The sequence below is a fragment of the Orcinus orca genome, chromosome X (genome assembly GCF_937001465.1).
Source record: "Orcinus orca chromosome X, mOrcOrc1.1, whole genome shotgun sequence".
Taxonomy (NCBI): domain Eukaryota; kingdom Metazoa; phylum Chordata; class Mammalia; order Artiodactyla; family Delphinidae; genus Orcinus; species Orcinus orca.
Window position 1 is genome coordinate 54,887,811 of NC_064580.1, and position 23,782 is coordinate 54,911,592.

General features: G+C 40.3%; 1 protein-coding gene across 1 annotated transcript; it reads left to right on the forward strand.

Moving 5' to 3' along the window:
* The first annotated feature begins 22,508 nt into the window (after positions 1 to 22,508).
* On the forward strand, positions 22,509 to 23,241 carry LOC101285162 (uncharacterized). Its single transcript, XM_004286288.2, has one exon. It carries the CDS (start codon positions 22,747 to 22,749, stop codon positions 23,206 to 23,208), a length of 462 nt encoding a protein of 153 aa, XP_004286336.1. The 5' UTR covers positions 22,509 to 22,746; the 3' UTR covers positions 23,209 to 23,241.
* The last annotated feature ends 541 nt before the right edge of the window (positions 23,242 to 23,782 follow it).

Sequence of the window (23,782 nt, forward strand, 5' to 3'; positions counted from 1 at the left end):
AGAGCTAATCAATGTATTTGGTAAAGTAGCAGGATACAAAATTAATGCACAGAAATCTCTGGCATTCCTATACACTAATGATGAAAAATCTGAAAATGAAATTAAGAAAACACTCCCATTTACCATTGCAACAAAAAGAATAAAATATCTAGGAAGAAACCTACCTAAGGAGACAAAACACCTTTATGCAGAAAATTATAAGACACTGATGAAAGAAATTAAAGATGATACAAATAGATGGAGAGATATACCATGTTCTTGGATTGGAAGAATCAACATTGTGAAAATGACTATACGACCCAAAGCAATCTACAGATTGAATGCAATCCCTATCAAACTACCACTGGCATTTTTCAAGAACAAGAAGAAAAAATTTCACAATTTGTGTGGAAACACAAAATACCCTGAATAGCTCAAGCAATCCTGTGAACGAAAAATGGAGCTGGAGGAATCAGGCTCCCTGACTTCAAACTATACTACAAAGCTACAGTAATCAAGACAGTATGGTACTGGCACATAAACAGAAATATAGATGAATGGAACAGGAAAGAAAGCCCAGATATACATAATGCACATATGGTCACTTTAGCTTTGATAAAGGATGCAAGAATATACAGTGGAGAAAAGACAGCCTCTTCAATAAGTGGTGATGTGAAAACTGGACAGGTCCATGAAAAAGTATGAGATTAGAACACTCCCTAACACCATATACAAAAATAAGCTCAAAATCGATTAAAGATCTAAATGTAAGGCCCAAAACTATCAAACTCTAGAGGAAAACATAGGCAGAACACTCTATGACATAAATCACAGCAAGATTCTTTTTGACCCACCTCCTAGAGAAAAGGAAATAAAAACAAAAATAAACAAATGGTTCCCATGAAACCTCAAAGCTTTTGCACAGCAAAGGAAACCATAAACAAGACCAAAAGACAACTTCAGAATGGGAAAAAATATTTGCAAATGAAGCAACTGACAAAGGATTAATCTCCAAAATTTACAAGCAGCTCATGCAGCTCAATAACAAAAAAACAAACAACCCAATCCAAATATGTGCAGAAGACCTAAATAGACATTTCTCCAAAGAAGATATACAGATTGCCAACAAACACATGAAAGGATGCTCAACATCACAAATCATTAGAGAAATGCAAATCAGAAGTAAAAGGTATCACCTCACACCATTCAGAATGGCCATCATCAAAAAATCTAGAAACAATAATGCTGGAGAGGGTGTGGAGAAAAGGGAACCCTCTTGCACTGCTGGTGGTAATGAAAATTGATACAGCCACTATGGAAACAGTATGGAGGTTCCTTCAAAAACTACAAATAGAGGACAAGTGGAAGATGGTGGAAGAATAAGACGCAGAGATCACCTTCCTCCCCACAGATATACCACAAATACATCTACACGTGGAACAACTCCTACAGAACACTTACTGAACACTGGCAGAAGACCTCAGACCTCCCAAAATGCAAGAAACTCCCCAGGTCCTGGGTAGGGCAAAAGAAAAAACAGAGACAAAAGAATAGGGACTGGACCTGCACAAGTGGGAGGGAGCTGTGAAGGAGGAAAGAGTTCCACACACTAGGAAGCCCGTTCGCAGGCAGGACTGCAAGCTGAGGCTCTAGCTTTGCTCAGAGCGCAGGGAGAGGACTGGGTTTGACGGCATGAACACAGCCTGAATGGCTTAGTGCACCATGGATAGCCGGGAGGGAGTACGGGAAAAAGTCTGGACCTGCCAAAGAGGCAAAAGACTTTTTCTTCCCTCTGTGATTCCTGGTGCACTAGGAGAGGGGATTAAGAGCGCTGCTTAAAGGAGCTGCACAGACGGGTGGGAGCCTCGCCTAAAAGTTCGGACCCCAGAGATGGGCATGAGATGCTAAGGCTGCTGCTGCCGCCAACAAGAAACCTGTGTGTGAGCACAGGTCACTCTTCACACCTCCCTTCCGGGGAGCCTGTGCAGCCCGCCACTGCCAGGTTCCCAGGATCCAGGGACAACTTCCCCAGGAGAACACATGGCGAGCCTCAGGCTGGTGCGACGTCATGCTGGCCTCTGCTGCCGCAGACTTGCCCCGCACTCCGTGCCCCTCGCTCCCCCAGGCCGGAGTGAGCCAAAGCCCGCGAATCAGTGGCTCCTTTAACCCTGTCTGAGTGAAAAACAGATGCCCTCCGGTGACCTACACACAGAGGCGGTGCCAAATCCAAAGCTGAGCCCCTGGGAGCTGTGCGAACAAACAAGAGAAAGGGAAATCTCTCCCAGCAGCCTTAGAAGCAGCGGACTAAAGCTCCACAATCATCTTGATGTACCCTGCATCTGTGGAATACATGAATAGACAACGAATCATCCCAAATTGAGGAGGTGGACTTTGAGAGCAAGATTTATGACTTTTTCCCCTTTTCCTCTTTTTGTGAGTGTGAATGTGTATGCTTCTGTGTGAGATTTTGTCTGTGTAGCTTTGCTTCCACCATTTGTCCTAGGGTTCTATCTGTCCGTAGTTTTGGGGTTTTTTTGTGTTTTTTTTCTTAATAATTATTTTGTATTTTAATTATTTTATTTTACTTTATCTACTTTCTTTCTTTCCTTCCTTCCCTCCTTTAGAAAATGAATCATCCCAAATTAAGGAGGTGGACTTTCAGAGCAATTTTATGATTTTTTCGCCTTTTCCTCTTTTTGTGATTGTGTATGTGTATGCTTCTGTGTGAGATTTTGTCTGTACAGCTTTGCTTCCACCATTTGTCCTAAGGTTCTATCCGTTCGTTTTTTTTTAAATTTTTTTCTTAATAATTATTTTTTATTTTAATAACTATTATATTTTACTTTAAATTCTATCTTTATTTCTTTTTTCCTTCCTTCCCTCCTTCCTTCCTTCTTCCCTCGTGCCCTCCCTCCCTCCTTTCTTTCTGTCTTTCCTTCCTTCCTTCTTTCCTTCTTTCCTTTTCTTCTTTCTTTCTTTCTTTCTTTCTTTCTTTCCTTCTTTCTACTTCTACTAATGCTTTCTCTCTACGATTTCTCCCTTGTATTCTGAGCCGTGTGGATGAAAGGCTCTTGGTGCTGCAACCAGGAGTCACTGCTGTGCCTTTGACAGGGGAGAGCCAACTGCAGGACACTGGTCAACAAGAGACCTCCCAGCTCCACATAACATCAAATGGTGAACATCTACCAGAGATGTCCATCTCAATGCCAGCACCCAGCTTCAATAAACGACCATCAAGCTACAGTGCTGGACACCCTATGCCAAACAACTAGCAAAACAGGAGCACAAGTCCACCCATTAGCAGAGATGCTGCCTAAAATCATAATAAGTCCACAGACACCCCAAAAAACACCACCAGACGTGGACCTGCCCACCAGAAAGACAAGATCCAGCCTCATACACCAGAACACAGGCACTAGTCCCTTTCACCAGGAAGCCTAGACAACCCACTGAACCAAACTTAGCCACAGGGGACAGACACCAAAAACAACGGGAACTACGAACATGCAGCCTGCAAAAAGGAGACCCCAAACACAGTAAGATAAGCAAAATGAGAAGACAGAAAAACACACAGCAGATGAAGGAGCAAGAAAAAAACCCACCAGACCTAACAAATGAAGGGGAAATAGGCAGTCTACCTGAAAAAGAATTCAGAATAATGATAGTAAAGATGATCCAAAATCTTGGAAATAGAATAGACAAAATGCAAGAAACATTTAACAAGGACCTAGAAGAACTAAAGATGAAACAAATGACGATGAACAACACAATAAATGAAATTAAAAACACTCTAGATGGGATCAGTAGCAGAATAACTGAGGCAGAAGAACGGATAAGTGACCTGGAAGATAAAATAGTGGAAATAACTAGTACAGAGCAGAATAAAGAAAAAAGAATGAAAAGAACTGAGGACATTCTCAGAGACCTCTGGGACAACATTAAATGCACCAACATTTGAATTATAGGGGTTCCAGAAGAAGAGAAAACGAAAGGGACTGAGAAATTATTTGAAGAGATTACAGTAGGAAACTTCCCTAATATGGGAAAGGAAAGAGTTAATCAAGTCCAGTAAGCACTGAGAGTCCCATACAGGATAAATCCAAGGAGAAATATGCTAAGACACATATTAATCACGCTGTCAAAAATTAAATACAAAGAAAGCATATTAAAAGCAGCAAGGAAACAGCAACAAATAACACGCAAGGGAATCCCATAAGGTTAACACCTGATCTTTCAGCAGAAACTCTGCAAGCCAGAAGGGAGTGGCAGGACATATTTAAAGTGATGAAGGAGAAAAACCTGAAACCAAGATTACTATACCCAGCAAGGATATCATTCAGATTTGATGGAGAAATTAAAACCTTTACAGACAAGCAAAAGCAGAGAGGGTTCAGCACCACCAAACCAGCTTTACAACAAATGCTAAAGGAACTTCTCTAGGCAAGAGAAGGAAAAGACCTACAATAACGAACGCAAAACAATTTAGAAAATGGGAATAGGAATATACATATCGATAATTACCTTAAATGTAAATGGACTAAATGCTCCCACCAAAAGACACTGATTGGCTGAATGGATACAAAAACAAGACCCATATATATGCTGCCTACAAGGGACCAACTTCAAACCCAGAAACACACACAGACTGAAAATAAAGGGATGGTAAAATATATTCCATGCAAATAGAAACTGAAAGAAAGCTGGAGTAGCAATTCTCATATCAGACAAAATAGACTTTAAAATAAAGACTATTAGAAGAGACAAAGAAGGACACTACATAATGATCAAGGGATCGATCCAAGAAGAAGATATAAAAATTGTAAATATTTATGCACCCAACATAGGAGCACCTCAATATATAAGGCAAATGCTAACAGCCATAAAAGGAGAAATCGACAGTAAAACATTCATAGTAGGGGACTTTAACACCCCACTTTCACCAATGGACAGATCATCCAAAATGAAAATAAATAAGGAAACACAAGTTTTAAATGATACATTAAACAAGGTGGACTTAATTGATATTTGTAGGACATTCCATCCAAAAACAACAGAATACACATTTTTCTCGAGTGCTCATGGAACATTCTCCAGGATAGATCATATCTTGTGTCACAAATCAAGCCTTGGTAAATTTAAGAAAATTGAAATCATATCAAGTATCTTTTCCGACCACAACGCTATGGGACTAGATATCAATTACAGGAAAAGATCTGTAAAAAACACCAACACACGGAGCCTAAACAATACACTACTTAATGACAAAGTGATCACTGAAGAAATCAAAGAGGAAATTAAAAATACCTAGAAACAAATGACAATGGAGACACAACAAACCGAACCAATGGGATGCAGCAAAAGCATTTCTAAGAGGGAAGTTTATAGCAATATAAGCCCATATTAAGAAACAGGAAACATCTCAAAAAAACAACCTAACCTTGAACGTAAAGCAATTAGAGAAAGAAGAACAACAACAAAAAGCCCCGAAAGTTAGCTGAAGGAAAGAAATCATAAAAATCAGATCAGAAATAAATGAAAAAGAAATGAAGGAAACGATACCAAAGATCAATAAAACTAAAAGCTGTTTCTTTGAGAAGATAAACAAAATTAATAAACCATTAGCCAGACTCATCAAGAAAACAAGGGAGAAGACTCAAATCAATAGAATTAGAAATGAAAAAGGAGAAGTAACAACTGACACTGCAGAAATACAAAAGATCATGAGAGATTACTACAAGCAACTCTATGTCAATAAAATGTACAACCTGGAAGTAATGGACAAATTCTTAGAAATGCACAACCTGCCAAGACTGAATGACGAAGAAATAGAAAATAAGAATAGACCAATCACAAGCACTGGAATTGAAACTGTGATTAAAAATCTTCCAACAAACAAAAGCCCACGACCTGATGGCTTCACAGGTGAATTCTATCAAACATTTAGAAAAGAGCTAAGACCTATCCTTCTCAAACTCTTCCAAAATAGACCAGAGGGAGGAACTCTCCCAAACTCATTCTACGAAGGACCATCACCCTGATACCAAAACCAGACAAGGATGTCACAAAGAAAGAAAACTACAGGCCAATATCACTGATGAACATAGATGCAAAAATCATCAACAAAATACTAGCAAACAGAATCCAACAGCCCATTAAATGTATCATACACCATGATCAAGTGGGGTTTATTCCAGAAATGCAAGGATTCTTCAATATACGCAAATCAATCAATATCATAATCCATATTAATAAATGGAAGGAGAAAAACAATATGATCATCTCAATAGATGCAGAGAAAGCTTTCTACAAAATTCAACACCCATTTATGATAAAAACTCTGCAGAAAATAGGCATAGAGGGAACTTTCCTCAACATAATAAAGGCCATATATGACAAACCCACAGCCAGCATCATCCTCATTGGTGAAAAACTGAAAGCATTTCCACTAAGATAAGGAACAAGACAAGGTTGCTCACTCTCACCACACTTACTCAAAATGGCTTCGGAAGTTTTAGCCACAGCAATCAGAGAAGAAAAGGAAACAAAAGGAATCCAAACTGGAAAAGAAGAAGTAAAGCTGTCACTGTTTGCAGATGACATGATACTATATATAGAGAATCCTAAAGATGCTACCAGAAAACTACTAGAGCTAATCAATGAATTTGGTAAAGTAGCAGGATACAGAATTAATGCACAGAAGTATTTGGCATTCCTATACACTAATGATGAAAAATCTGAATCTGAAATCAAGAAAACACTCCCATTTACCATTGCAACAAAAAGAATAAAATATCTAGGAATAAACCTACCTAAGGAGACAAAAGACCTGTATGCAGAAAATTATAAGACACTGATGAAAGAAATTAAAGATGATACAAATAGATGGAGAGATACACCGTGTTCTTGGATTGGAAGAATCTATGTTGTGAGAATGACTTGACTACCCAAAGCAATCTACAGATTCAATACAATCCCTATCAAACTACCACTGCCATTTTTCACAGAACTAGAACAAAAAATTTCACAAAATGTATGGATACACAAAAGACGCTGAGTACCGAAAGCAATCTTGAGAACGAAAAATGGAGCTGGAGGAATCAGGCTCCCTGACTTCACGTTACAGTACAAAGCTACAGTAATCAAGACAGTATGTTACTGGCACAGAAACAGAAAGATAGATCAATGGAACAGGATAGAAAGCCCAGAGATAAACACACGCACATATGGTCACCTTATCTTTGATAAAGGAGGCAGGAATGTACAGTGGAGAAAGGACAGCCTCTTCAATAAGTGGTGCTGGGAAAACTGGACAGCTACATGTAAAAGCATGAGATTAGATCACTCCCTAACACCATACACAAAAATAAGCTCAAAATGGATTAAAGACCTAAACGTAAGGCCAGGAACTCTCAAACTCTTAGAGGAAAACATAGGCAGAACACTCTATTACATAAATCACAGCAAGATCCTTCTTGACCCACCTCCTAGAGAAATGGAAATAAAGACAAAAATAAACAAATGGGACCTAATGAAACTTCAAAGCTTTTGCACAGTAAAGGAAACCATAAACAAGACCAAAAGACAACCCTCAGAATGGGAGAAAATATTTGCAAATGAAGCAACTGACAAAGGATTAATCTCCAAAATTTAAAAGCAGCTCATACAGCTCAATATCAAAAAAAAAACAAACAACCCAATCCAAAAATGGGCAGAAGACCTAAATAGACATTTCTCCAAAGAAGATATACAGACTGCCAACAAACACATGAAAGAATGCTCAACATCATTAATCATTAGAGAAATGCAAATCAAAACTACAATGAGATATCATCTCACACCAGTCAGAATGGCCATCATCAAAAAACCTAGAAACAATAAATGCTGGAGAGAGTGTGGAGAAAAGGGAACACTCTTGCACTGCTGGTGGGAATTTGAATTGGTTCAGCCACTATGGAGAACAGTATGGAGGTTCCTTCAAAAACTACAAATAGAACTACCATATGACCCAGCAATCCCACTACTGGGCATATACACTGAGAAAGCCATAATTCAAAAAGAGTCATGTACCAAAATGTTTATTGCAGCTCTATTTACAATAGCCCGGAGATGGAAACAACCTAAGTGTCCATCATCGGATGAATGGATAAGGAAGATGTGGCACCTATATACAATGGAATATTACTCAGCCATAAAAAGAAACGAAATTGAGCTATTTGTAATGAGGTGGATAGACCTAGAATCTGTCATACAGAGTGAAGTAAGTCAGAAAGAGAAAGACAAATACCGTACGCTAACACATATATATGGAATTAAAAGAAATGTCATGAAGAACCTAGGGGTAAGACAGGAATAAAGACACAGACCTACTGGAGAACGGACTTGTGGATATAGGGAGGGGGAAGGGTGAGCTGTGACAAAGCGACAGAGAGGCATGGACATATATACACTACCTAACGTAAGGTAGATAGCTAGTGGGAAGCAGCCACATAGCACAGGGAGATCAGGTCGGTGCTTTGTGACCGCCTGGAGGGGTGGGATAGGGAGGGTGGGAGGGAGGGATATGCAAGAGGGAAGAGATATGGGAAAATATGTATATGTATAGGTGATTCACTTTGTTATAAAGCAGAAACTAACACACCATTGTAAAGCAATTATACCCCAATAAAGATGTTAAAAAAAAACTACAAATAGAACTACCATACGACTTAGCAGTCTGACTACTGGGCATATACCCTGAGAAAATCATAATTCAAAAAGAGTCATGTACCAAAATGTTCATTGCAGCCCTATTTACAATAGCCAGGAGATGGAAGCAACCTACGTGTCCATCATTGGATGAATGGATAAAGAAGATGTGGCACATATATACAATGGAATATTTCTCAGCCATAAAAAGAAACGAAATTGAGTTATTTGTAGTGAGGTGGATGGACCTAGAGTCTGTCATACAGAGTGAAGTAAGTCAGAAAGAGAAAAAAAAATACCTTATGCTAACACAGATATATGGAGTCTAAGGAAAAAAACAAAAGGTCACGAAAAACCTAGGTGTAAGACGGGAATAAAGACACAGACCTACTAGAGAATGGACTTGAGGATATGGGGAGGTGGAAGGGTAAGCTGTGACAAAGTGAGACAGTGGCATGGACATATATACACTACCAAACGTTAAATAGATAGCTAGAGGGAAGCAGCTGCATGGTATAGGGAGATCAGCCTGGTGCTTTGTGACCACCTAGAGGGGTGGGATAGGGAGTATGGGAGGGAGGGAGATGCAAGAGGGAAGAGATATGGGAACATATGAATATGTATAACTCATTCACTTTGTTATAAAGCAGAAACTAACACACCAATTAAACAATTATACTCCAATAAAGATGTTAAAAAATAAAATAAGATTAAAAAAAAGAAATCCAAAGGATAAACCTACACACCTTTGGTCAATTAATCGATGACAAAGGACACATGAATATACACTGGAGAAAAGACTGTGTCTTCAACAAGTGGTGCTAGGAAAACTGGACAGGTACATGTAAAAGAATGAAATTAGAACACTCCCTAACACCATAAACAAAGATAAACTCAAAATGGATTAAAGACCTAAATGTAAGGCCGGACACAATAAAACTCTCAGAGGAAAACATAGGCAGAATATTTTTTGGCAAAAATCACAGCAAGCTCTTTCTCGAACTGCATCCTAGAGTAATGAAAATAAAAACAAAAACAAAGAAAAGGAACCTAATGAAACTTAAAACCTTTTGCATAGCAAAGGAAACCATAAACAAGACAAAAAGATAACTCTCAGAACAGGAGAAAATATTTGCAAATGAAGCAATGGAGAAGAGATTAATCTCCAAAATATACAAACAGCTCACAGAGCTCAATATCAAAAAAAAAAAAACGCAATCAAAAAAATTGGCAGAAGACAGAAATAGACATTTCTACAATGAAGACACACATATGGCCAAGAGGCACATGAAAAGATGCTCAACATCGCTAATTATTAGAGAAATGCAAACCAAAACTATAATAAGGTATCACCTCACTCCGGTTGGAATGGCCAACATCAAAAAATCTACAAACAGTAAATGCTGGAAAGGGTGTGGAGAAAAGGGAACCCTCCTGCATTGTTGGTGGGAATGTTAATTGATACAGCCACTATTGAGAACAGTATGGAGATTCCCTAAAAAACTTAAAATAGAAGTACCATATGACCCAGAAATCCCACTACTGGGCATATACTCTGAGAAAACCATAATTCAAAAAGACACATGCAACCCAATGTTCATTGCAGCACTCCTTACAATATCCAGGTCATGGAAGCAACCTAAATGTCCATAACAGATGAATGGATAAAGAAGATGTGGCGCATATATACAATGGAATATTACTCAGCCATTATTAAAAGAACGAAATTGAGTTATTTGTAGTGAGGTGGATGGGCCTAGAGTCTGTTATACAGAGTGAAGTAAGTCAGAAAGAGAAAAACAAATACCGTATTCTAACACATATATATGGAATCTAAGAAAAAAAAAGTCATGAAGAACCTAGGGGCAAGATGGGAATAAAGACACAGACCTACTAGAGAATGGACTTGAGGATATGGGGAGGGGGAAGGGTAAGCTGTGACAAAGTGAGACAGTGGCATGGACATATATACACTACCAAACGTAAAATAGATAGCTACTGGGAAGCAGCCTCATAGCATAGGGATATCAGCTCAGTGCTTTGTGACCACCTAGATGGGTGGGATAGGGAGGGTGGGAGGGAGGGAGATGCAAGAGGGAAGAGATACGGGAACATATGTATATGTATAACTGATTCACTTTGTTATAAAGCAGAAACTAACACAAAATTGTAAAGCAATTATACTCCAATAAAGATGTTAAAAAAAGAAAAGAAGATGTGGTACATATACAGAATGGAATATTACTCGGCCATAAAAAGAAACATGTGGGGTCATTTGTAGAGACATGGATGGACCTTGAGACTATCACACAGAATGAAGTAAGTCAGAAAGAGAAAAACAAATATCGTATATTAACACATATATGTGGAATCTGGAACAAATGCTACAGAAGAACTTGTCTGCAAGGCAGAAACAGACACACAGACATAGAGAACAAATGTATGGACACTAATGCTAAAGTGGGGGTGGGATGAACTGGGACATTGGTATAGGTATATATACACTAATATGTATAAAATAGATAACTAATGAGAACCTGCTGTATGGCATAGGGAACTCTACTTAATGCTGTGTTGTGACCTAAATGTGAAGGAAATGCAAAAAAAGAGGGGATATATGTATATGTATAGGTGATTCCCTTCACTTTACAGCAGAAACTAACACCACAATGTAAACCAACTCTACTCCAATAAAAAAAAAATGTCGCCAAATATTTTAAGTAATGGGCAGAAGACCTAAATAGACATTTCTCCAAAGAAGACAGACATATGGCCAACAAACACATGAAAAGATTCACAACATCACTAATTATTAGAGAAATGCAAATCAAAACTACAGTGAGGTATCACCTCACACTGGTTAGAATGGCCATCATCAAAAAATTTACAAACAATAAATGCTGGAGAGGTTGTGGAGAAAGGGAACCCTACACTTTTGGTGGAAATGTAAATTGGTACAGCCACTACGGAGAACAGTATGGAGGTTCCTTATAAAACTAAAAATAGCAGTACCAAATGACTCAACAATCCAACTCCTTGGCATATATCTGGAGAAAACCATAATTCAAAAAGATACAGGCACCCAAATGTTCATTGAAGCACTATTTACAATAGCCAGGACATGGAAACAACCTAAATGCCCATCAACAGAGGAATGGATAAAGAAGATGTGGTGCATATATACAATGGAATATTACTCAACCATAAAAGTGAACGAAATTGCATTATTTGTAGAGACATGGATGGACCTAGGGACTGTCATACAGAGTGAAGTAAGTCAGAAAGAGAAAAAAAATATCGTATATTAACGCAGATATTTGGAATCTAGAAAAATGGTATAGATGAACTTATTTGCAAAGCAGAAATAGAGACACAGACGTAGAGAATAAACATATGGATACCAAGGGGGGAATGGGGAGTGGGATTGATTGGGAGATTGGGATTGACATATATACACTACTATGTATAAAATAGATAACTAATGAGAACAGACTGTATAGCACAGGGAACTCTACTCAAGGCTATGTGGTGATCTAAATGGGAAGGAAATCCAAGGAAGAGGGGATACATGTATACATGTGGCTGAATCACTTTGCTGTACAGCAGAAACTAACACAACATTGTAAAGCAACTATTTTCCAATAAAAGAAAAAAGGATATTATTAGAGATGGGCAATTGCATGCTATAGCTAAGTAACAGAGGTGGTTTTCTGAAGGATGCACATTTGATCAACTTACTGGGCTTTGGTATAAGCCAACGGCCACCCTCCTCTTTCTGAAGCCACTCAAGAAACCATACTAAAATTAATACATTAAATGACTCATTGGGGGAACTGATAAAATGATAGCCTGGGGAAAACAATACTTTTGGAAACCTTCCCCCGAAATAGTAGCTGAAATATGTCAGAGGTGTCAGATCTGTCCTAAGTATAACCCAGAAAAACCTATTTATACTTCTCAGAACCACTTTCCTTTGCCTCCTGGTCCCTTTGCTATCTGTCAACTGGGTGTTATCTACCTGTCTCCCTCTCAAGGATACAAATATGTTCTGATGATGATGTGCATGTATTCCCATTTGGTGGAAGCCTTTCCTTGCAGACGTGCAACTCCCCTTACAGTGGCCAAAATATTGTTGGAAAGGATTATTCTTTTTTTTAACATCTTTATTGGAGTATAATTGCTTTACAATGGTGTGTTAGTTTCTGCTTTATAACAAAGTGAATCAGTTATACATATACATATGTTCCCATATCTCTTTCCTCTTGCATCTCCCTCCCTCCCACACTCCCTATCCCACCCCTCTAGGTGATCACAAAGCACCGAGCTAATCTCCCTGTGCTATGTGGCTGCTTCCCACTAGCTATCTATTTTACGTTTGGTAGTGTACATATGTCCATGATAAATACCGTATGCTAACACATATATATGGAATCTAAGGGAAAAAATGTCATGAAGAACCTAGGGGTAAGATGGGAATAAAGACACAGACCTACTAGAGAATGGACTTGAGGATATGGGGAGGGGGAAGGGTAAGCTGTGACAAAGTGAAAGGATTATTCTTAATTGGGGAATTCCTCTGCAATTACATAGTGATAATAGTGTCCATTTCACTGGACAAATTCTAAATGCTGTTTGTGAAATCTGGCCTATGCTACCACATTTCCACTGTGACTATCATCCTCAATCTTCTGGTGTAATGGAAAGAACAAATGACATAATCGAGACCTAACTAGCAAAAATCTCTGAGGCCTTCGGCCTTCCTTGGCCTAAATTGCTACCCATAGTTCTGGTAAACTTAATATCTATACCCTTTCGAAAACACAAACTGTAACCATTTGAAAAAATTATTGAAAAACCCATGATTCTTGACTCAGGACTATGTAAGCCCCTTCTAGTGTCAAAGTCTCATTAAGGCTCTAAAAAAATGAGCACCTGGTTGAAAACTTTTTCCACAGTGAGCTCCTGGGAGATGGAGATACAGAACACCACAATTTAAAACCAGTGGACTATGTTTATTGGAAAAGACATATTTTAAAGGACTCCTTACAACCCAGATAGAAGGGACCCTATTAGGTACTTTTAACCAACACCCTGTGCTGCTAAACTTAAAGGCGTTGATTCTTGGATTCATGTTTCCAATTTTTAAAAAAAGGCTTCCCCACCTGTGTGGGCCTCTGAAACAGTTGGAGATCTAAAGCTGAAAGTGATCCAGAAGTGACTCAGATGGCACCTAATGTAGATGGCTCTCCCAAGACTTTGGACAAGGCTGGTACTCTCCATGATCCTCATTGATGAAATCCCTCAAGTTACCCTCGTTCTAATTACTGTCATCATAGAGTTGTTACATCTTCTTCATTATGTAATAACTGATGAGGCACCAAATAGCCTTTCCTTCTTATAGACACACTTTCAAGGAGTGAAAATTTTCATGAATAGGTTTATGGCCAGGAATTAAAGTTTAGTGGAAATGACCCTGGCCCTTTGGTCCTTCGATTTTGACTATGAAGGACTGGAGAATTGAACTTTTGGGACTCCTCCTTGAAGTTACAGTTTTATTAATGTGCTTTACCCTATTACATACAGTAGGCATCCTCCATGAGTGGCAATTCTATCTTGCATTAACTCTGCTGGGAATAAGCCTCTGGCTCCAAGTCTTGCCCATTCGATTAATTTATTCCACTTGGTATTCTTTCACCAACCAAGACCAGGAGTTACCCTTAGTCTTCTTTATATTAAAATAGCTGACTTTTCTTGGGATACTTCCTTTACTAGAGTTATGTTATTATCTCTCTTATTATCCACCCAGGCTCCTTATGACTGGGAAAATAATGCCTTATTCTGCATTTCCCAAAGTCTAGCCATGGAGGAAATCTAAAAGACTATTGGATATGCCATCAGCACCTTAGATAATTCACTGAATACCCAGGATCCCCTTGCCTTGACTATCTCCAATCTTACTCGTATCCCTCTACCATACCCTTTTCAGAATTCATCTATTCTCCAAGCATACCATGTTGATCTACTCAAATCCACAGTTCCCTTTCCTTGTTTGCCTTGTTTGGAACCAGATAAAACCCAGAATATTCCCATAGGAACATGTGTTCCAACGAAGCCCTTTGGTTACCTGGAAACATCAGATCCAGCTTCCAAACACCCAACTTTACTTCACTGTGCCAAGAAAAACATATTCTCATGATAACCGCCATGTATTCCTACAAGGAAGGCTTCTAGACTGCTCAAATATAACCAACACATGGTTGAATTTCACCTTTGACACCTCCTTTCTCTATGCTCCATCTATGTCTTTATTTGTGGTTGGAAGAGTAGCACCTGGGGGATGTCCTGCCCCAACACCCTAACCCCACGTTCTCAATGTGCTCTAGGACTTTTAATAGTTCCTTTGACTGTGTTAAATTCTTCAGAAATTACCAAATGGCACACACACTCTACTTTCAGCCTATGCCAAGAAACCCCTTCTGAGGGATTTCAGAGGTTCCCAAGAATTATTCAAACCACGTGGGGAGATGGAGCCATTGAAAAAATTATTCAAAATCTCTCTGCTACCATAGCAGACACAGCTAATGCCACAGCTAGAGCATTAAGTGCCCAAAAAGACTTCCTGAATTTGCTTGCTCATGTTATGTTAGATAAAAGATTTTCCTTGGATTACCTTCTTGCAGAACTTGGAGGTATCTGTGTCATCTTAAATAACACCTGTTGTACTTGGATAAATGCCTCTGGTATAGTAGAAACTCAAATTAAGATCTTAACAAAAGAAGACCAATTGACTTCATTCTGATAGTCTTAATACTCCCCTAATGTTTGATTTTTTTATTTGGTTACCCTCAAACATTGTATCTTGGTTCAAAACTGTTCTGCAAACTGGGTTATTACTCTTAATAATTGTTGTCAGCTTCTTTATATTGATAAAGTGCTTGCTTAAATTGATTACTTCTATACTTAGCCATTCTACTGCTCAGTTGATGTTCACACAAGTCGATATACTCGAGGCAGCACATCACGGTGCCTCCAATGAATTTTACAGTCCATCCATTGATTCATTCACACAACCACCCTCTAAGGGACATGATGGACCTGGAGCAGGCAACCAAGCCATTCTGGCTATGTAGGAATAAGAATTGCTCCAATGATGTTTTCTTCAGGAAAAAGCATGGGCAAAAGGGGGAAATGTGAAAAGAACTATGTCAGGAATGACTAAGACATGACCTGAGGACCTCCACGTTTGCTGCCCATGCTGGACTTTTGCTGAACACTCTAAATTAAAACTGCTAAAGAGTTGCTGAGTTGCTAAAAGGAAAGAATAATACTGAGAACTGGACTTCATCTGGACTAAGAAAACATAACTTTCCCTAGTAATGAATGAGATGCATTCCATAACTCAATCTTATGTACAGAATAATTTTACCCTCCAATCCAAATTGTTGGTAAACAACTTGTATAAGACTGCATTGATGTCCCTCTTTTCCTCTAAAAACCCTGGCCATTTCCTCTAGTGGGACACTATTCTGGTTTCTTCCAGACTTTCTGTGATCCCTGAATTGCAATTCTAAGATCCCAAATAAATTACCTTTTTGACTCTTTACAGTTAGTGGTCCATAAAGGTTGATACAAAAAAAGCTTAGTCACAAAAAAGCTTTCACACACATCCTTTTATTTAGTCCTTACAACCACCCTGTGAAGTGAGGAGAACTAATTTCATTATCCCCATTTGGTAAAGGAAGAAAGACAGTCTCAGAGAGGTTAATAAATTTGTCCAGTCATAAGCTACTAGTTGAGGGGACCAGCATTCTAACTCGAGTCTTCCGGCTTCAAAATCCGTGATCTTTCGATTACAACATACTGGGCTTTTATGTGCGTGTCAGTTAGCCTGGGCCACATCTGTTATGATGGATAGAAAAAAATTAAGCAGAGACCAGTTGTAACTCTTCTCTGATCCTCAGCCTGACAGTAGAAAGAAAACTGACTGGAGGGACGTGGAATTCGAATAGAAAGAGGCTGAAGTTGGGGAGGGAAAGAGTAGGCTCTGGAAAGAAAAGAAGTAGAAGAAGCTCTAACTGGGGGGTCAGCTATACACAGACGCCAGCTGGCCTGGCAATGTCACCTCTCGCGTTTTCCTTCCCGGCTGAGCAAGTCCAGGTCCACTCTGCTACACCTCCTTCCTTTCTCATAGCCCACCTTGGGGCTGCACAGATGTTTTTGCCCCCAAAACCCACACATGCATGCGGGGGAGCTGGGGTGGGGGTGATGGTGGTGGTCTGGGCAACTGCTGGGGCAGGTCAGGGGAGGAGTCAAGAGGAGAGTAGGGAAACACTGGATAAAGGAAGTAACTCTCCGGGAGGCAATGCCAAGCGCGGCGCTCAAGAAAGGCTGTTACAACTGCAGCGAGTGTATATAAAAGGCTGGAGTAAAGGCGTGTGTGAGGTAACGACTGGGGAGCCGGGAGGAGCTGGGGTCGGAGGGACAGGTCAGGGAGGGACCCATCAGGCAAACACCCGGCGCGGGGTCCGCGTCACGTGAGAGGACAGTTGGCACAGGACCACCTCTCCTTCGCGCCGCAGCCGCCAGCAGGCAGATCCCAAGGAGAAGAAAGTTCAGATTGGGTGAAAGGGGGTGTGAACCGAGGAATATCACTCGGGTCCCGCGCGGAAGAGGGCGTCAAAGAGCACCCTGAGAAGGCTTGAGGGGGCGTGCCTGGGCTCACGGCAGAGCACCGAGAGGGAGCCCAGGGTTCCCAGCCTCGCCAAACTCTTCTCCTTACCTTGGGCACCGTGATATGGTCCATGACCGCGGCTCCCGCCACCCGACTGCCTCACCGCTACTCGGGCTGCTGCCGCCACCACCGTTCTACTTGCCTCCTTGCCCAACCCGGGTTCCATCTCCCGCCCTACCCTACTGGATCAAGCTCTCGTCACCTGATCCTCGGGAGGCTCCTATCGCGGCACTTCGCCCATGGCTGCTCCCGCCATCTTGCTTCCTGGCAAATGCCCTTTTCTTTGGGGGAGCCTGTCAAAATGCTGTTTCTTTGGCAGGGGAAACTGTTAAATATACATTCTAGCTTTCTAAGAACACTTAGTTTAAATAAAATCCAGTGATTGTGAGCTTTTTCATATTTTTTATGTGCAAAGCTACTAGGAATGTAGACAGGAGGCAAAAGAGTGACATATTAGGCTCACAAATATTTCTAGGACTGCTTCCATTTTCTTAAGATTAAAAAACAATGACAGATTGTTCTAGCTCAGACTCCAGGTTTGGCCGGGGAGTTCTTAAGTCCCAGACTCGAGTACTGACACCCTTCTCACATCCCATGATGCTGTAAGGATTCTGAGCACCAATATCATTCCACTACTATTTAATGTTATCAGCGATGCACCAGGCAAAGATAATACAGACTGCCTTGTGGTGAAGACTGGTTTTCTGAAGAGTTTCCTGTGAGACCTTGAGCAAGTCACTGTAGAATATTTTTGAAATGGCTTATAACCATATCCTCCTTTCACTCCCCTTATCCAGGGGGAGCCTACTACCATCAATCTAGTTAAAGCCTGGACTATTACAGTAGCCTCATAACTTTTGTCATCACAGATGTGGGGAAAGGACCAAGAACCCACTGGACCACCTCTCAGATGAGATGCAGTTACTCAGTGGTGTTCTCTGAATCAGACTTGTGATGGCCAAAACAACAGTCTGGGAGTTAGAAAACCTGTTTGTTTTTTTTAACATCTTTATTGGAGTATAATTGCTTTACAATGCTGTGTTAGTTTTGGGTGTATAACAAAGTGAATCAGCTATATGTATACATATATCCCCATATCCCCTCCCTCTTGCATCTCCTTCCCACCTTCCCTATCCCACCTCTCTAGGTGGTCACAAAGCACCGAGCTGATCTCCCTGTGTGATGCAACTGCTTACCACTAGCTATCTATTTTAAATTTGGTAGTGTATATATGTCGATGGAAAACTTGGGTCTTACTCTCAGGTCTGCCACTAACTTGCTTTGTGACCTTGAGCAAATCATGTCACCTCTCTGGGCCTTAAGTTGACCAAGGTTACAATGAGGGTATTGGCCACAATTTGTAGGGTCATTTCTACCTCACTATTGTGATGTTATGGTTTGAAATATCACTTTCCCTACAAAGTGATTTTTTTCTTCTTTTAGTATCCATAACATTTGCTAGTTAAACTACTCATTCCTCATATTTTGCTTTTTTCCCTAGCCTAAAAGCCCTTCCCTCAATCCATGACCCGAATATCCCTTCACTTCCACGTCTTCAGAAGATACTCACTGCATGCTAAACACTCCTCTCAATTGGCTCTTTTACAATCATCTTGAACTCCAGTTGCTTCATCCAATAGCTCTTCGCAGTGTTCAATCTCCATTTGTTTTGCAGCTTTTTACACTGTTGATTCATTTTCCTTTTTGACATTCTCTCTTCCCTTGGCCTTTATTGTAAAGCAGATTCATTGCCGGCATCCCTCAGTATTCCTTTTCTGCCTTCCTCCCAACTCCTCTTTGCCCTTATTTATCCATTTCCCTGGCTTCTGTCCTCAATCTTCTACTCTCTCTATTTTCTTTCCCTTGGTAATCTTGATCTCATTCTCAAGTTATATCCTTATCTGCTGGTAGGGTACTCCCAAATTTACATCTCAAGTCCTGTGACCTTTCTCCTGTGCTCAAGTTTGGAACTTCCAACTCTCCCCTGAGAGTTCCGCTTTGGTGTTCCAGCTAGCACATTAAACGCATCACGACTGAAAACAAACTCATCTTTTACACCTTCCTCCTGCCTCTTGCCCTCTCCCACTTCTGCCACCGGCTCTTTCTCAAGTTTTCTTTATCCCTAGTAATACCACCATCATATACTCAGTTACTTAGACTTTAACCTCATGTCCATGCTCTTTGGGATAGTTAAAAGGAGTATGGACTTCAAGTTAAAATTTCGACTCTGCTATTTGCTAATGGTATATGACCCCGGACACGTTACACAACATCTCTGAGTCTCAGTTTTCTCATCTGTAAACCAAGTCTAGTAAGGTGCTTGTGAGGATTCAAGGAAGTAACGTATATCAGGTATCAGGAACATCATAAGGGCACAATGAATATTGGCGGTTACCTTCCCTTCCTCAACTCAGTTATTAAATATTTCTGTTCTCCTCTCTCTCAGATGATTACCCTGCTTCCTTGTTCACTGATAAAATAGAAGGCATCAAAAAGGAACTTCCACATCCTCCCACAACCAAATCTAATTGCTGCTCTTCATGTGAACCCATATAATCTTCCTTCAATGAATCAACTGTTCCTGAGCCTTCCTAAGGCAACTCCTCCACTTGTCCACTCAATTTCATACTCCCTCGACTACTAAATTGTCCCTTCTTTCCTTTATCATAAAACATTCCCACTTTACCAGATCATTTCCATCAGCACAAGGACATGTTTATAATAACATGTTTATTTCCAATTTTAAAAAACCCTTTCTTGACCCACATTCCTCTCCCCCACCTACCATCCCCTACCCCATTTCTCTATTGCACCTTATAGCAAAATTCCTCCCAAGATTTGTCTAAATTATCTACCTCCACTTCTTTTTCTCTCCTCTCATTCTCTATTGAAAACACTCTAATCAGGTTTTACCCCCACCACTCCAACAAACTGTCCTTGTCAGTGTTACCAGTAATCTCCATATTGCAAAATCCAATGGGTAATCCTCAGACTTCTTTTCCTCTCAGCAGTATCTGATCACTCCCTTCCCTTTGATACATTTTTTTTCACTTGGTTTCAGAGACACTGCTCTCTCTCCTACTTCTCTGACATCTCTTTCCCAATCTCCTTTGCTATTTCTCACTTATCTTACCTTCTTTATATGTTGGAATGCTGTCAGTACTCAGACCTTGGTCCTCTTCTCTATTTACACTTATTCCCTGGGTGCTGTCATCCAGTCTCATGCCTTTAAATACCATATTTGCAAAGAACTTCCAAAATTTTATCTCTATTCCTGATCCATCCTGTTAACTCTTAAACTTATATAGTATCCAACAGCATACTGACATGTCTACTTGGATGTCTTAGAGGCACCTCAAACTTACCATATCCAAAGCAGAATTTTTGATTTCTACCTATCTTCTCAAATCTGCTCTTTTTATAGTATATCTCATATCAAAAATGGGCAACTCCAGTTGTTTAAGACAAAAGCCTTGGAGACATTCTCTTTCTTTCATACCCCATACTCAATTCATCATCAAATCCTATTAGCTCTTCTTTCAAAATATTCCAAATTTAACCACTTCTCACCCCTGTATTCTGGCCCCAACCTCTATTTATCTAGCCTGGATTATTGTCATAGTCTAGTCTCCATGTTTTGGCCCTGGTTCCCCTAGCATCTATTCTTTACATAGCATCTTCTAGACTCTAGAATCTATAGAGACATCTCTCCTTTGCTTAAAACCTACCAGTGGCTCCCCATCTCAGAGTAAAAGCCAAATCCTTACATGGCCTATGAAGCCCTACATATGATCTAAGCCTAGTGCCTCTCTGACTATACCTTCTATCACCCTTTGCTTTCTCTGTTTAAGTCATATTGATCTTCTTGTTCTTTCTCAAATATACCAGACATGCTCCTGCCTCACGAGCACTTGCTGTTCCTTCTGCTTAGAATGCTCTTCCCCCAGAAATCCACATGTTCACTCCCTCATCTCTGTCAGGTCTCTGATTAAATGTCACAATATCAGAGAATCCTTACTCGAGCACCTCATATTAAATAAAACCGCCACCACTTCTTCCCCAGCATTCTCTATCTTCTTAACATTTTTTCTTTATAGTTATCAACACCACCTGATATGCTATAAATGTCTTTCTCAGTTATTTGTCTCCCCCTCTAGGATGTCAGCTTCATGAGGGCAGGGACTTTCTGTCCACTGCTAGATCTCCAAAGTCTAGAACAGGCCTGGAACACAGTAGGTACTCAATAAATATTTGTTGAATAAATGAATTTTCTAAGCTATCCCAGATTTTCTCCACCATTATATTTAATCATTCCTCCTAACATTCCCTCCTTAAGGCAAGTTAGTGTCATTTCAGAGGAAATTAAGATACAGATGGTGAATTGTCAAAGGTTGCAGAAGAGTCACATGTCAGATTGGACCCCCACAGGAGTAGAGAAGGCCTGGGACTAAGAGGAAAATTATGGAAGAAGAAAGTATTAGACTTGTAAAATATTTTCTGTGAAAGGGATACTATCATCTATTATTTATTTGTTTTCTGCCATTATGATATCAACCCCATGAGGTTTTTCTCTGTGCACTACTGTACCCCAGTGCTTAGAAAAATACTTGGCACATAGTTAATGCTTGATAAATACTTGCTGAATGACTAAATGAAAATGAATTACTCTAGACTCACAGCTGGTGTGGGCCAGAAGGTAAACAACTAAAGGGAAAGAGTCTGGAGGCAAGGAAATCATTAGGAGGCTATTATGTTTATCCCCAAAAGGTTGTAAGCCAGTGAGCCTGTGGACATTTTGACTTTGTACCTAGAGCTCAGATCTTAGATTAGCCAACGTCTGAGATACTAGTTGCCACACTAAACCTCACCTGTCCTGCTTTATATGCAAACCTCCAACTCAGTTATGACCCACTTATTTTCTACTTTGAGGGATTTTCTGCTATTAGGGGTTGGTGTCCTTCCCATGGTATCCTAGGGAAGTAAGTAGGTGTGCTTTGCCCCAATATCTCACTAGCTGGAGATATAACCTAAGAAAGCTACTGCCAAAAGTCACCCATGAAGTGGTGCATTATGACTATTTAAGAAGCCACAGAGCCTTTGTGACCTCACTCCTGCTCTAGAGGTAGCTTGATAAGTCACAGCAGAGGGCAGTTGGGGCATAACTTCACACAAGTCATCAAGACCTCCTCCACCTTGTTTCTGAGGAGAAGCCATCAGAAACGAACTGTGCTTTTAGCTTATTTCAGTTTCAGTTTATCAGTCATCTTGGGCCAACTACCAACCAACTTCTTTTGAAGACCAACTTGCCAGAAAGCACTTTTTTCATCTTTCAGATACAGCTTACTTGAATCATGCAGTGCATAGGGGATATCAGTGAAGAAGTCTGGCAAGACTACATCACCCTCTTCCTACAGACTGGAATGTGCTGTGATGCAGCGATAATCACCAATTCCCCTCCCTGGTTGTTAGCTTCTTATCCTGAAGTCAACTTGTTCCAATTGACCCAGGAAGAAATGCAGATCTTGCTGGTGAGAGAGGAGAGAGAAAAGTTGTTTCTTCAGGGAATCACCCTTACAGGGACCAAATGCTTGTTGATCCGGGACAACCTGTACACTGAGGGCAACAACACCATGGACCTCCACACCAAAGGCCAGAGTCGGGGCAGCCAGGCAGTGACAGTAGTTCAGATCGAGTCTGTATACCTTGTGGTGATAGGACACAAAGGAACAGGAGGAGGGTCTCTCAACTTCAAGGCTTTCAGGATGGCGAGTTACATCAGAGAGGCCATTCATCAACACCTGGCGCATTTCTAACTAAATAAAAAGGCACTGGTGTTTGACCTGGAATTTGAATTCAGTGTTATCTGATTCACCTTCTAGATTAACATAGTCTTGAGGAAAATAAAAGGAGATCCCAGATCAGGTTTGGAGATGTGTGTGTGTGTGTGTGTGTGTGTGTGTGTGTGTGTGTGTGTGTGTGTGTGTGTGTTAGGAAAGGGGCAGATTGGGGAGTGAGTATTCAAGCATTTGTTTCTTTGCACATTTTTTACACCTAGAACACAATCTCTCCCTTCTCAACACTTGGAGGGAAGAGTAGTGGACTGAGAAGTAGAAAATCTTGGTTGTACTCCCAACTTTTTCCTGACTTACTATATTTTTCTCTGGGCCTCAGTTTCCTTATCTGTACAATGAGGAGTGCACTATGTCTCTAAGGGCGCTTCAAGCTCTGGAAATCTATGCTTTTGTAATAATCACATACATCCTTCAAAATCCAGCACAAGTACTACCTCCTTGAGGAAGCTTTCTCTGCCTGCCTGTACCTTAGGACTGACCATAATTTGAATTACTAAAGCACTAACTCTCTGGGTAATTGGTTTGGACTTAATCA